At 36.0% G+C, this 14,334-nt stretch overlaps 2 protein-coding genes across 3 annotated transcripts; one reads left to right on the forward strand and one right to left on the reverse strand.

Moving 5' to 3' along the window:
- Window positions 1-287: 287 nt before the first annotated feature.
- LOC107430600 (mitochondrial carnitine/acylcarnitine carrier-like protein) lies at window positions 288-4,394 on the reverse strand. Of its 2 annotated transcripts, XM_016041462.4 has the most exons (5): window positions 3,784-4,394; window positions 3,589-3,701; window positions 1,764-2,155; window positions 897-1,403; window positions 288-477 (listed from the first exon to the last, which is right to left on the reverse strand). In XM_016041462.4, the coding sequence occupies exons 3-4, from the start codon at window positions 2,153-2,155 to the stop codon at window positions 902-904; spliced, it is 894 nt and encodes a 297-aa protein (XP_015896948.1). In that variant the 5' UTR covers window positions 3,589-3,701; window positions 3,784-4,394; the 3' UTR covers window positions 288-477; window positions 897-901. The 2 variants fall into 2 exon arrangements, with proteins under 2 accessions (XP_015896948.1, XP_048320042.1); XM_048464085.2 differs by lacking the exon at window positions 288-477 and having other exon boundaries at window positions 588-1,403; window positions 3,784-4,392.
- A 5,524-nt stretch (window positions 4,395-9,918) lies between these two features.
- LOC125422764 (uncharacterized) lies at window positions 9,919-13,213 on the forward strand. The gene is made up of 3 exons (XM_060817890.1): window positions 9,919-10,477; window positions 10,687-12,490; window positions 12,589-13,213. Exons 1-3 carry the CDS (start codon window positions 9,919-9,921, stop codon window positions 13,211-13,213), a joined length of 2,988 nt encoding a protein of 995 aa, XP_060673873.1.
- Window positions 13,214-14,334: the final 1,121 nt, after the last annotated feature.

A 14,334-nucleotide genomic window follows, 5' to 3' on the forward strand; every position in this document is an offset into this window, starting at 1 on the left:
AAGGTTTACAGCCTTAAAATTTAGGGGTATAATAGTAAAAGCATAATACTTTTAAGAGTTAAATTCATCCGCTCACAAAAATAGAGCGTTTATTTATTTATTTATTTTTGGGTTTGAAAAATTAGTTTGTTTTTGCATATTTATTGCTGCAATTTCTTTTTCTTATATTTTTAGTGAATGCTTTTAACATTATAACCTACACGTGTATAGTAGAGATCTCCTTTTTTATGCTAGATCAAATGGCTTAAACTTTGATGGAGGAAAATTCTTATAGCAACAAAAAAGAGAAAAAAAAAAAATCTTTAATTTCTTAGGAACAAAATCCAAATATGGATTTCTCAAAATTCAGCTGCAAGACAAAAAGAATAATTAAGGCCTAATAATTATTGGGCTCGGCTGAGTACTTGGAACTTATATTTGAGGCCCAGAACTGCTCTATGCCTCTAAGATGGCCCTCCAATTGCTCTTTATTTATACCTGGATTGGAAATTCAGTCACATTTTACCACTCAAAAGCACTCAGTTGATAAATACATCCATAAAAGCCCAAGAAACACAAAAAGGAAAAAAAGAAAGATCAGAAAAAGCTTATACTTGAAGACCAAGTTGGCCTCTTGCAATTAAATTATTTCCTCTGCTAAAGAAGACACAAGATAAAAAGGAAAAAGAAAAGTCATTGCAACAGAATTTGTAAAACAAATTTCTGCCACTAATGCACTTATATGATTGGTGAAAGAATGTTTTTTTATCCTGCACCAAATGACGTTACAAATTATGAAGACATCGATACCAAGTTGCAAATTCAATGTGCAGAAAAACGGCATTGAGATTAGCCAAATGAAGATAACTGTAAAATTCAACTGAATTTTTAGGGGCAGCAAATTAGGCCAAACGAACCTTCATCATCCCAAACTCGACCTTGTTACTTCATATGCCAAGAAGCATGCTGCATTTGCAGGAACACTTCGAGCCATGGCAGGTCCGAAACCCTTGTACAGGCCTTTGACTCCTTCGGATGCCAGGATCTTTCTAAATGCGTCGATTGAGCCAGAGTACTTGGGATTTTTGTAATCATCTACTTGAATTACACTCTTCACAACGTCAGTTGGGTAGACAGAGCCCCAGAAGGAAGCTCCAGCCAAACCTCCAGCCACAATTAAAGAGCCTCTACCCAAACTAGATGTATCCTGGCCTCCTGCAAAGAACTGCTTGAGTGCTTCATAGACACCAAACATTGCAGCATTTCCGGGTACTTCACGTGCCATGGTGGGAACCAAACCCTTAAAGAGACCCCTAGTACCCCCTTCTGATTTGAGAACTTTCTTGGCCACATCAATTGGCCCTCCATACTTCACTGCCACAGCGGCTGATCCAGAATCTGCCAATGCACTTTGGGCTTGCAACCTACAGCACCAAACTAGAAAATTCAACAGGTGGATATGAATGTTTGGTTAACAATTTGGTGACAAAAGCAGATTGGAATCTTAGTACTGCCGAGTAGCAGTACATTAACATCTCAAGCCCTGCTTCCCCCTCAAAATATATAGTTACAAACGTAAATAGTCAAAATGGATTGAATGGAACACTGCTAATTCTTGGTTTCTGTCTTCCACAATCTCCAACACTTATTAAGAGTGGTAAAAAGTATAATTTACAGGGTCCAAAGAGCCAAATCAATCAAACATTTAATTGAATTCACTTATGATTTATGAAGAATAAGAGAACTAGGTAAGAGTCTTGAGAACAAAATGAAACAAAACTTGCCTGCACTTAATCAATTCAGTGGGGCAAGCTAGCACAGAAACAGCAACCCCAGCTCCAGCCCCAGCAACAACTTGCTGGTTAACTGTAAGAGGGGCACCAGGTTCGGTCCTCAACAAAGTTTCCATTTGACCTCTAACCGTGAAGAGGACAGCATTGAAGGCAGCCACTGTGGCAAGAGGAGCTCCCATGCCTTTGTACAAACCTCCTGGGCCTTCAGCAGCTATTGTTTGCTTGACGGCATCTATGGCACCAGCATACTTGGGGGGTTGGCCAGGGAGTGGAACAGGCTGGCTTTGGAGTTTGACCTTGATGGTGTCAAATGGGTGCCCGACTATCAACTGTGCAGCCCCTCCAATAGTCCCAGAAGCTAGATCCTTGGCGACATCCCCCATCTAATAGTTAAAATTTCATGAACCAAAATAGTTAGCTTAGGCATGTAAATTTAACAAACTAGGGCGTTCTATATCAAAGAACTTAACATTATACAATTGTGAAATAAAAACCCATGAGAAATATTGTGTTGGAGAATATACTGAAATTCAGTAAAACTTTGGAATACAGATTATCAGGAATCTCCTCCTTTTCGTGGTCAACACCACCATTGTCTTATTACAAAAACAGAAAAGCGGGACCGGCTTAAGTGTAGCAGGATGACAGTCAGGTGTACATGGAGTTGATTAAGTTTTTTGAGAGTCATCAGTTGTGAAAGGACTCTTTTACTTATAATTGAAGTTGAATACTTCTTCCACATTAGTCTAAGAAGAAGCTTGGTCAAGCTCATCTTTCATGTAAATGCTCAAGCTTGGTTGACCTACCTCAGTACAGATTGGTCTCACCCAAATATAAATAAGAAATTACCTGGTAAACTGTGAATTATTCTCTCTCTCAGATTTCAGTTTTTTTTTTTCCCTCTCAAATCCTTCAAAACACATGGAGGTACATTTGATGATAAGATGTACTAAAATCAAAAGATGCAAATTCATCTAATCAGCTGAAGCTAATACTAGCATTATGAATATGGCACTAAAAGTCAAAACTTGGAAATGAAGTAACGATCTTAAAATCTGAGTTGTAATGAACAGCACCTTTAATCTAGAATGTTAAGAGCAAAAGCAAAAATGTTAGAATCAAAATAAAACTTAAAAAAAAGAGGGGGCAAGAACAAATCGGAAAAAAACAAAAAATAGTGCTCAACTGTGACATTGTATTTCTCTTTTCTTTTTATAATATAGAGTAAAAAACTATCATATCAGAAATTCAGCTATTTGAATTTTGTTTACTCCAGTATCTATAAATAGGGTCTCTCTTGTCAAAGAGAAAAAAGGGGATTGTGAGGTGGCAAAGTCTTAAATAAAATTTGCAGCACTATGTTAAAGTAGCCTTCAACAACATCGAAGGCAACCCAGTTGCTTACACTCTCATCCTCTCTCCTATATCATTTTCCCCTTCCTGTTTCCAAACCCCAAAAACAAATAAACATGGAAGTAGGAGCAATAAAATATAGTAACGAAAGCATTGTAGACAAAATGACTAAAGAAACCATTTCAACATATTGATTCATTTCTATGTGTACAAACAAGCATTTGCCACTTTGCAGCTCACCAAACAAAACAGAAGTCCAAGTGCAAGTTCTTGAATCAAAAGCTATCTTTCACAACCTAATAAACATATCGAGCTATTGGATCTATATTTTAAATATAACAGAGCCAATAAACCCATTCCACAAATTTTGGTTTCTAGTTCTTCTTTTTCTGTGAATCTGAATATTGAATAAAATAACACAATAACCATTTTGATAAAAAATAAGCTAAGATAAGAATCTCACCGATTAAATGTTTATCGGCCACCCAAATAAAAACCCAAGCAAATGATAGAAATCAAAAGCTTAAAAAAAGAACCAAAAGGGATGAACGTTATCCTCAAATTAGATTATGAAATCTGCGAGAAGGAATTCGCATTAGATCCATCCAAAAGTAAAAAATTCAAAGAGAAAACTAAATGGGTAATTGAAAAAAATTACCAGATAGTGAAAAGAACATGGAAGCTAATAACCCAAAGTTTTTGGAAAAGGGCTCTCAAAAAAAAATAAAAGTAGGAAGGTGTTTGGTGAGAGAGAATCTATGAGTAAAAAGAAACAAATGGAAATTGAAAAAGATTGAATCTTGGGAATTCAGAACCACAAGAGAGAGGTTGGGTAGGACAAAAATTACCACATCAACAACAACCGCTCTAAAACTCTAGGGTCGAAAATTTGTATAAATATTTTTTTCACAGAAAATGAGTGAGAGAAAATGGTTGAGAGAGAGAGATGTGGTTGAGACACAACCCCACAGTAATATAGAGGATGCAAATCAAAAGCACAGAGATTGGCTTGGGGCTTATCAGTGTTTTTCACAAAAAAAACATCAAAATCCCAGCCACTCTCTCTGTCTCTGTCTCTCTGTGTGTCTCTATTTCTCTCTCTCGTGCTCATGAATGATTACCAAATTCCCCAGACATATAATTTATATTCAATATTTGAGACACAAACAGATTTAATATTGGGGCGATGGTGATTGGTGGTCTGGGAAGCACTGGCAGTGTTTGAAGGTGGATTTTTGGCTCATACAAATATTTTCACAATGGCCACCACAATGTATTTGGACACATTTGCAAATGCAGATGTATAGGTGGAATATGAAAAATATTTAAAATTATATTATATATATATATATAGAGTACTGGCAGTCTGCTTGTGGATTAGATATGTTTTTTAAAAAAAATATATAAATTTTGTTGTGCATGTATTAAAAAATATTGATTTTAGGGTTGTCTGGATCGTACCTTACATTATATATATATATATATATTTTTTTTTTTTATTTTCTTTCATAAAAGACGTTTTTAATGGACAGTAACTTTTTTTCTTTTGCCTTTTTGATTTTGTACATTTTCTCATTTAAAGTTTCAAAGCTGTGGCGGAGACTTCAATTATACAGTTTTATATCCACAGTGACAGAAAATAATGTCTGAAAAATGTCGCTTTCTAAATTGAAGTAAATTGCAATTGCAACACTTTAAAAGAAACGGGTAAAAATTAATCGTTTACTGAAAGGAAAGGAAATGTCAATTGAATTATTGTTATCATTATCTTTTTTTGGTAATTATGTCAATTGAATTATTCATATTTGTGAAGGAGAAATCGATTACAATAACTGTAGCCAAATAATGAAGAATATTATGCCAACCATAACAAAATTGGAACATGCCAAAGTGAAACAGCATTTATGTGTTTATGATATATCTTTGAAATTAGAATCTTTTAAATAATCGATGATATTTTAAACAATAGGCCAACACAGGATTGAGATATCTAAAGGAAAATAAATAAATGAACAAATAAATAAAACTATACTTCTTTTCTTGAATAATTTTGGTTTTGATTGATAAACAATAGAACTGGAACCTAAACATTGCTGATAATTTTTATTATGATGAGGATAGTAAACTATTTGGGATATGGGACTGCAATTCTTGTTTTAAATATTGAAGGTATGGGTGTTAAAATTCAGGTCCATTCTTGGAGTAAACAGTGATAGTGGTTATCAGTGCAGAAATCTATTGGTTTTTCTTTAAAATAGCCGAAAAAGACAATGTTTGAGTTGGATTTTATAGGCTGCCTCGTGATATTAAAACAGTGATTTATGCCCCAGTACTAAGGTGTGGGCTACTCTTTCGTAATATCAAGCATGCTTAGGTTCCCACATTTTGATGGTTTGGTCTCCCCCTCAACATCCAGTCCATCTTTTTTGTTTTTTGATGAGTAAACATCCAGTCCATCAATAATGTTAGTCGAGAAGGTGATGGATAGAGAGAATCGAAACAACCAACATACAAAGAAAATATAAAAGAGATTTAAGAAAAATAATACATGAAATCCTCAAATTTCTATGAGTTGGAGTCTGCTATTTCAGAATTGTATGTATGTAGAGAGAGAAAAAAAACAAAAAAATTGCAAGGACTTGTTGCTTTAACTTGGTTTTAATCATTTGGTAGATATAATACATATTAGAGGAACATAAATATATTTTAATCATTATTAGTTTGTGAAATCTAAATAAAACCTGACAACCAACAAAAATAAAGAAAACCAAAGCCGGGACGTGGCCAGGATGCTTTGCTTGGGGGGCGTAGTAATGTAAATTTAAAAAAAAAAAAAATTAAACTTTATTACATATATTTTTCCTTTCATAAATAGTATTTAAATACAATATAATATATAATATTTCAAATTATGAAACTTTCTTTTTATATTGTATGAGTAACAATTTAATATGATGGACATGACAAAAATAAAAAAAATTTATCACATATATATATATATATTTACCAAGCAAAAATATGATACAAAGAAAATGGATAAAAAATATATAAAACATTTGATCTTTGAAGAAATTTTTTATGCGATTATTGAATAAAATTGCTTATAAGTAAATTTAATTTTTAGACTAATAATTATCATATTTAATTAAGGAACACATATAAAAAGATCTATTATGAAATAGAAAAGTATATACATATATATGAAATTATTGTTTGAGTTTTTATATATTAAAGATAATTTAAATTTATTCTATGTAAGGTAAAAATGCATTGAAGCTTTGGATTAAACTTTTATAGTAGTATTTGACCATGTGGAAATCTTATTTGATATTTCATAACTGGGAGAGCCCACTCAGGGCCACACAAGGTCCTGTCGCTGAACCGAAGTTTTGGGTCGGTTACTTGGTTAGATGAATATGGTGGATTGAAGGATTTTTAACAGATGATGTGCCACAAAATTGTGGTACCTTTTTCACTTCACACTTTGCATTATAAATTTTCTCACTTTGCCCTCCAAACTAATGTTTTTGTGCCACTTTGGTTCAATAAAGCATTTTGGACTGATGAATCTTATAAATTAATTGAATATGTAACTTTCTTTAGAAACAATTTTATTATGTGTAATTTCGTTTTTTGTATAGTATGTATGACTGATTTGGTTAAATTCATTAAAAAAAATTACATTATAATTGGACTAAAATGGCAGGAAAACATTAGATAAGGGGACAATAAGAAATATTTATAGTTCAGAGTGCAAAATAAAAAAAATGTATCATAAATTTGAAGGTAAAATGATATTAACCCTTATTCACCAAAAGATAAAAGAAAAAAAAAATTTGATATCAACCCTTTATTTTATTTGGATAGAAATGATTCAAATGAAGAATGTGCCATTCAGCTCGTGAGGGCATCGTTTATTGAATGCTTATCAATGATTTTCATTTATTGTCAGGGTTGGTTATTGTTAGCCCACACAGTTATGGGTCCAAATTTGGGATGCACCGGTTGGCCCAGGTTTATAAATTCAGGTTTTGAGTCGACTCATAACCCGGTTATTTTGATTAATGACCCTCTTATAACCCAAATAAAGACTTACTCTAACAGTAAAATCTCTTTGAGAAAATCGCAAGTTCTTCCATGGCGATTCTCTCTTATAGATCTGCCATCTAAGTCCTGCTACGGATTGCCCAGGTGATATAATCAGTTTCAAAGCTGGTTAGTCTCTGTTTCAGTTTTCTTTTCCTTTTTACAAGATTTCCCCTTTCTTCTCTCTGTTTGTTTTTGGGGGTTTTTTTTTTGGTTTCTGCTGGAATGGGGCTAGATCAACTGGGTTTTATTCCTCTTCATGAATCACTTAGAACACTATCTCTTCAACCAAGGACACAGGGGGGCGAGCTCGCTTGTAACAGAGTCTTGGTAGGGAAGCTACTTTCTACCCGTACCTTTCGCCGGTTTACACTAGGAGAAATTATTTCCAAAACTTGGAATTTAATGGGCAAAGTCAAGATTGAAAAATTGGAAGAAAACATTTTCAAATTCTCCTTTGAGCGGTCAGGGGAAAAGGAAAGGATTTTCAAAAGTCGACCATGGACTTTTAATGGGGCACACATCATTCTCAAGGAATGGCCAGAGACTTTAGTGCTATCTGAGATTTCTTTCAAATTCTCGACTTTTACAGTCCAAATTCACGGTCTTCCACCAATTTATTTACATGCTGAGGCAGCTTTTCAAATTGGAGCACGTTTAGGGAAGGTTGTCAAAGAGTCTATTACAAGAAAATCGGTTGTTTCTCAACGTTTCCTATGTTTTAAAGTGGACATTGACACAGACAACCCTCTCCTGGTTGGTTTTTTTCTAGAGAGAGCAGAAGGAGATGAGTTATGGGTCCAGTTCAAATTTGAAAGATTGAGTGATTTCTGCTACAAATGTGGGCGTTTATCCCATGTGACCGGAAAATGTCTGTTTGAAAAACCGGCAATGATCAGAGTAAGCACAGGAATCGAAACTTGTCTTTATGGGCCATGGATCAGATCGGAGACCTCGGGCAATCTATAGTTTGTCAATCAGCCGATGGCAATTAATGAAGAGATCCATCTAAACAGACAAGCAAGTCAGATAGAATCTAGGGAAATTATCATTCCCAACAATTTTCGGCTGACAGACACCGTTCACAAAAGCCAGGCGGAGCTCGAGGAGAAAGGAAACAGCAGCAGCAGCCTCGTCAGACTTGGAAGAAGAAAGACTTTGAGACTATCAAAGATTTATGCCCAGAGGTCGATGCTCTCAGTCTTACCCTAAAAAGACATGATTTAAATTTTGAAAAGGAGTTGCAGAAGGAGGTTTTGCAGAGATTTAAGAGCCCAAAGTTTAATGTATTGGGCCTAAGTAATTGGGCTGCATCTATTATTAAGTCTATAGCAACTTCTAAAGACACTGAAAGAAAAGAAATAGATTCCCTTGACTCGGGATTCTTAGAAACTATTGGACTGGGCCCACCTGCTTTAGTGAAAGCCTCGGGCAAGCAGATATGCTCAATTGATTTGCACAAGTCAATTTCAACTCAAAAACGCCCAGCCCCAGTTGCTTTGTGTGGCCCCCCTCGTAGCTATTTGCGATTAGAAGAGCCCATTGATGGTATTTTCCAAGAAGGAACTAGTAGTCATGGATTCGTTGGATCTTCTCTCCCAGACTCTCAACAAGTACACCCCCCTGATTTAAACAACGGTACAGGAGACGTGATGACCGAAATCTGTGAGCTATCTCTGGAAAATATTGCTTTTGGTGGTGAATCACCCAGAGAAAGAAGAATTCCCCCTGCTCAAGAATCAAGGAGGACAAGATCTTGGAAAAAAGATGCACGAAGAAGGAATTCATCCCACTTAGAGGAAAGTCGACCACTGGAGAGAGCTGAAGGGTCCTCTTCCAGGCGAAAGTTGGATTTTCAATAGGCCGAGGAGGCGGGCCCTCTCATGCCCCCCCCTCAGCCCTGAAAATTCTTTCATGGAACTGTAGGGGATTATGTAACCCGGCGGTTACAAATGTTTTAAAAAACTTAGTCAAAAACCACAATCCTTCATGCCTTTTTCTATGTGAGACAAATGGGAGTAGGAAACGGTTAGAAAAGGTGAGTCGAAGTCTTGGCTTCTTTAATGTTGAGATTATTGAGGCCAAAGGAAATGCAGGGGGCTTGTGTCTGATGTGGAAGGATGAGTGCAGTTTTAGTATTTCTTGGTCCTCTGAGCGAATCATCTGCGGGATTGCTTCTGATGAGGAAGGATATCCTAGTTGGAGTTTTCTGGCTTGCCATGGCACTCCATATAATTCGGAAAAAAACCAATTCTGGACCCATCTTGCTGAGGTTGTGTCTGTTTGGGAGAGACCCTGGATTTTATTTGGTGACCTTAATGAGGTGATCGATAGCTCAGAAAAATTCGGAGGCCTTCCTATTTGGAGAAAAAGACTCCACTTGAAAAACTTTATGCAGGAAGTTGATGGTAGCGATCTTGGGTTTATCGGAGGACGTTTCACATGGGACAACAGACAATGCGGCCAAGCGCTTTTCAGGGAAATGATTGACAGAGCAGTGGTGAATAAAGAATGGATTGCTAAATTTCCTCTATCTTTAGTGGAGCATCTTATGTTTGAAGAATCAGATCATTGCCCAATTCTTATCAGGCTAGGTGGTCAAGAGAAGAGAGTAAAGAAACCTTTCAGATTTTTGAAGGTCTGGACTACTGACAGATCTAGCAATTATGTTATAGAGAAAGCTTGGAATGCCGACATTTGACCTGGGATGAATTGCCACAAACTAAAAAGAAGCTTTCAGGAAACTACTAAGGCCCTAAGGATATGGAATAAGGAGGTCTTCCGTTTTGCTGATAAAGAAATTCGAAATCTTGAAGCCAATCTCCTTCTTCTTCAGCAACGGGAGGATAGAGACATGGGAAAAGAAGCTGAAGTTTTGGATAAGTTGAGGGTACATAGGTCTAGATGGGAGTCTATCTTACGTCAGAAATCTAGAGAAACTTGGCTCAAGGAAGGGGACAAGAACACTAAATTCTTTCACTCAAGTCTTCTGAACAGAAGAAGGAAGAATAAAATCCAGGCAATTAAGGATGATCAAAGGTGGCTTTCTAATCCGGATCAGATAAGACAGTACTTTCTTAACCATTTTAAAGAACTCTACAAATCTGATTTTCCACAAATTCCGGAGCATTTTAAAGAGCTTGGAGAGAGACTTATTTCGCCTGAAGATAATACAGCCTTATTGAGATTTCCTACGCCAGAGGAAGTTAAGGAGGCAATCTGGAATTTGCACCCGTTGAAAAGTCCAGGTCCAGATGGTTACCCAGGTATATTCTTTCGATCATACTGGAATACTGTTCAAGATAAGGTGGTAAAATTTACGCAGGAATGTTTTCGATTACAAAGGATACCTTCTTCGATGAATGAAACTTTTATTGTTCTAATCCCTAAGATCAATCAACCTCAGAATTTTAATCATTTCAGACCAATTAGTTTATGCAACTTTGTGTATAAAATTTATCCAAGATTTTAGCAGGGAGACTTAGCAATGTTATTGAGAAGATTATTTCTCCTCACCAAGGCGCTTTTGTCAAAGGACGTTGGATAGCGGAGAACACTGTGATTGCCCAAGAACTGGTTCACAAAATTCAAAAACACAAAGGAAAACAAGGCCTTATGATGATGAAAATAGACTTAAAGAAGCCTTACGATCGCCTTGAATGGAGTTTTGTTGATAAAGTTTTGGAATTGTGGGGCTTTTCTAGCGAGTTCCGGTGGATGATTCGGAGCTGCTTAAGCTTGGTGCACTACTCTCTCCTCCTTAATGGCAGCGTGTGTGGCACTTTTCAGCCCGAACGTGGGATTCGTCAAGGTGATCCCCTCTCACCTATACTTTTCATTCTCTGCTCTAAAATTTTGTCCATACTTCTGCTAAAAGAGGAAGATCAAGATAGATTACACGGAATTAAAGTGGACCGTAATGCTCCAGCAATCTCACACCTCATGTATGCGGATGATCTAATCATCTCCTGTCGCGCAAACCACAGAGATGCCACTATTATCAAGGAGTGTTTATCTTATTTCTGCAGTTGGTCGGGGCAAGAGGTAAATGAAGAGAAATCCAACATTTTCTTTTCAAGGTCCACTCCTCGGAAAGCAAAAATGGCCATCAAAGAAATCCTAGGATTCAAGGATTTGGGAACCTCGGCAATCTACTTGGGGAATTCATTAGTTTTTGGAAGAAACAAAACGAAAGAATTCCATATTCTCAAAGAACGGCTCAAAGGAAGACTTGAGGGATGGAATAGACATTTTCTTTCAAAGGTTGGAAAGGCAACATTGATCAAATCCGTGGTTCAAGCAATCCCTAGCTACACAATGTCCACCTTTTTACTTCCTGTAAATGTGTGCGAAGATATGGATGCCATTGTTCGAAAATTTTGGTGGGAGTCCCAGCCGAATGCTACAGGTTTTTTGGCTCTGAAGGCTTGGAAGGACCTGTGTAGGCCTAAGGAAATGGGAGGTTTAGGCTTCAGAAGCTTTAAGGATTTAAATTTGGCCCTTGTTGCTAAGCTCGGTTGGAAATTGGCTTGTGAAGAAGATAGCCTATGGATAAGATTAATGAAGGCGAAATATCTGAGAAATGAAACTTTTTTTGGTTATAAACTTAAAAAAGGGACCTCTTGGGTATGGCAAGGAATCATTAAAACAAGAAATATCATAAGGAAGGGATCATGTTTTCAAGTTGGAGATGGTGTGACAATAGATATTTGGAAGGACCAATGGCTGCCAGGTATAGAGTCAAAAAGTCCTACTGCAAGAGTTGAATCTGATGTTTCACGATGGAGGAGAGTTTTTGAGCTTCGAGATGAGAGAACTAATCAGTGGAAAGAGACTGAGATTCGTCATTTTTTTCATCCGGACTTTGCTGAAGCTATTTTACAGATTGTTTGGCCGCGTGTCAGTTGTAGCGATAAACTTATCTGGAAAGGCAATAAGGAAGGCAAGTTCTCAGTTAAACATTGCTTTGAATTTCTATGTATGTTAGACCAAAGCAGAGAATCAGAGGCTATTTGGAAAAATCTGTGGAACATCAAGATGCATGAACGTCTTAAAATGTTTCTGTGGAGAGTGCTGTCCAATGTGATTCCCACCAGAGACTTGATTTTTACTAGAATTGGGAAAGGGGACCGCAACTGTGTTTGGTGTGAAGACAAAGAGGAAACATTATTGCACATTTTCAAGGACTGTCACTTTATCAGAAGACTAGCTTTTGCCAGTAACTGGGGGTGTAGACTTGAGAACTGGAATGTGTCCAACACAAAGGAGCTGGTGGAGATGTGTATAAATCCTATTACAGCTGGAGGATGTCAAGGCAAAGATAAGAGATCAATATCCATCTTTCTTACCACTTTACTTTATTTACTTGGCTTTGTAGAAATGAAAAGGTTTTTTCGGACTCTTTCCCTACCCAAGATATGTTACAACGGTTCAACACTCTTGTTGAGGAATTTGAAAGTGTGGAAGAGTTAATTCACAATTGCTCCTCAAAGGAACGATGGAGTCCTCCAACTAAAGGGTGGTGGAAAATCAACTCTGATGCAGCCTTTAACAATGATCAAGCTGGGGTTGCTTTTATTGCTAGGGACTGGAAGGGGGAGGTCGTTTACTGCGATTCTAAGCGTATTTTTTGTAGTTCTCCTCTAGAGGCTGAGGTGAAGGCCCTATCTTGGGCAGCTGAGATGGCTGAGAGGAACAACTGGCAAGACCTTTGTTGGTCTTCGGATTGTAGAGAAGCTGTTAACACTATCCTCTCGGTGGACAATCCTTTGGTGTGGGAAACAAGGCATGATATAATTTTCCTTAGATCTTTATTTAAAAAGGAGAATTGGTGCCTATCTTGGAACTCCAGAAATGCTAATAGGGTGGCTGACTTGATGGCCAAGAAAGCTTTTCAGACAGGCTCATCTTTTGTTTGGCTTGCTTGTAATGCTGGTTCATTTCCTAGGGACATATCGGACTTGTTAGCTGTTGATGCCTTGGGAAGTAACCTATCTTTGTAATTTCCTCCTTTTTTTGGGAGGTTCTCTTTTTGGCCTTGTGCAATGAAATGACTTTATTTACCAAAAAAAAAATAAAAAAAAATAAAGACTTACTCTTTCATGCAAAATTTTAGATTTTTGTCCCTCTCAGCTTTTCAGTAAATAGTAATATCCTCGTCTTCGATGCTAGATTTTTTTTTTCTTTTTTTTTTTTTTTAAATTTCTCTCTCCTCTATTAACTAAACCATACCATAAAACATCTTTTATTTCTCTTCCTCTCATCACAGACTACAACTGAAAAAATCATCCTTGATTTCTCTTTCTTTCCTTTACATAACTTTTTTTTAATTAAAAATTATTCAATCACTAATTATTTATTTTTCATAATTTTTTTTTCCTTATGCTGATTTTTTTTTTATTTTTTTTTATTGCAATGTTAGAATAAAATCGCGATTAATATTAATATTAATTTGTACTTCTCATGTATTTGTTATGCTGCTTTATAGATATATACTTTAGGTTTTTTTTTTCTTTTTTCTTTTTTTATTTTATCATTATGTTTCTTCCACTTTTTTTTCTTCTATTTTTTTAATTTAGAAAATTAATCTAATGACTCGTCCCAAATAGAAATGTAAAATTTGAGTTTTTGAAAGCTTAATCAAGTTTGACCGAATGGAAATAGAAATGATAGTTTGTAATGATCTATACCAAGTACAAATCTAAAATTTGAGTTTTTGAATGGTTTTAACCATGTTTGACTGAGTATGACCTATAAGAAGGGATAAACAATTACTTTTTATTAGGTTTAGAATTTTCTTTTGACTTGGATACTATTCCATAAAATTCATCGATAGTTTGGGAACATATGACAAATCGAAAACAGAGCATGGTTGAAAAGTTACGCCAAAACAGGACAGTAACAATTTCTAAAATATAAAACTTGGGACATCTCGAAGATAACTCGGAATATCTCAAAAACAATTTAGAATATATTCTTAAAACTCAACCCAACTCAACATATTATTGATGTTTAAATTTACTGGTGATACATTGTAATTTATATGTGTAAATATATATCATAGGAAACACTAGACCTTTATGAGAAAAAATAAATAGTGGTTTTTAGGAGAGAATCTACCTAA

Source organism: Ziziphus jujuba, chromosome 6 (genome assembly GCF_031755915.1).
Source record: "Ziziphus jujuba cultivar Dongzao chromosome 6, ASM3175591v1".
Lineage (NCBI taxonomy): Eukaryota > Viridiplantae > Streptophyta > Magnoliopsida > Rosales > Rhamnaceae > Ziziphus > Ziziphus jujuba.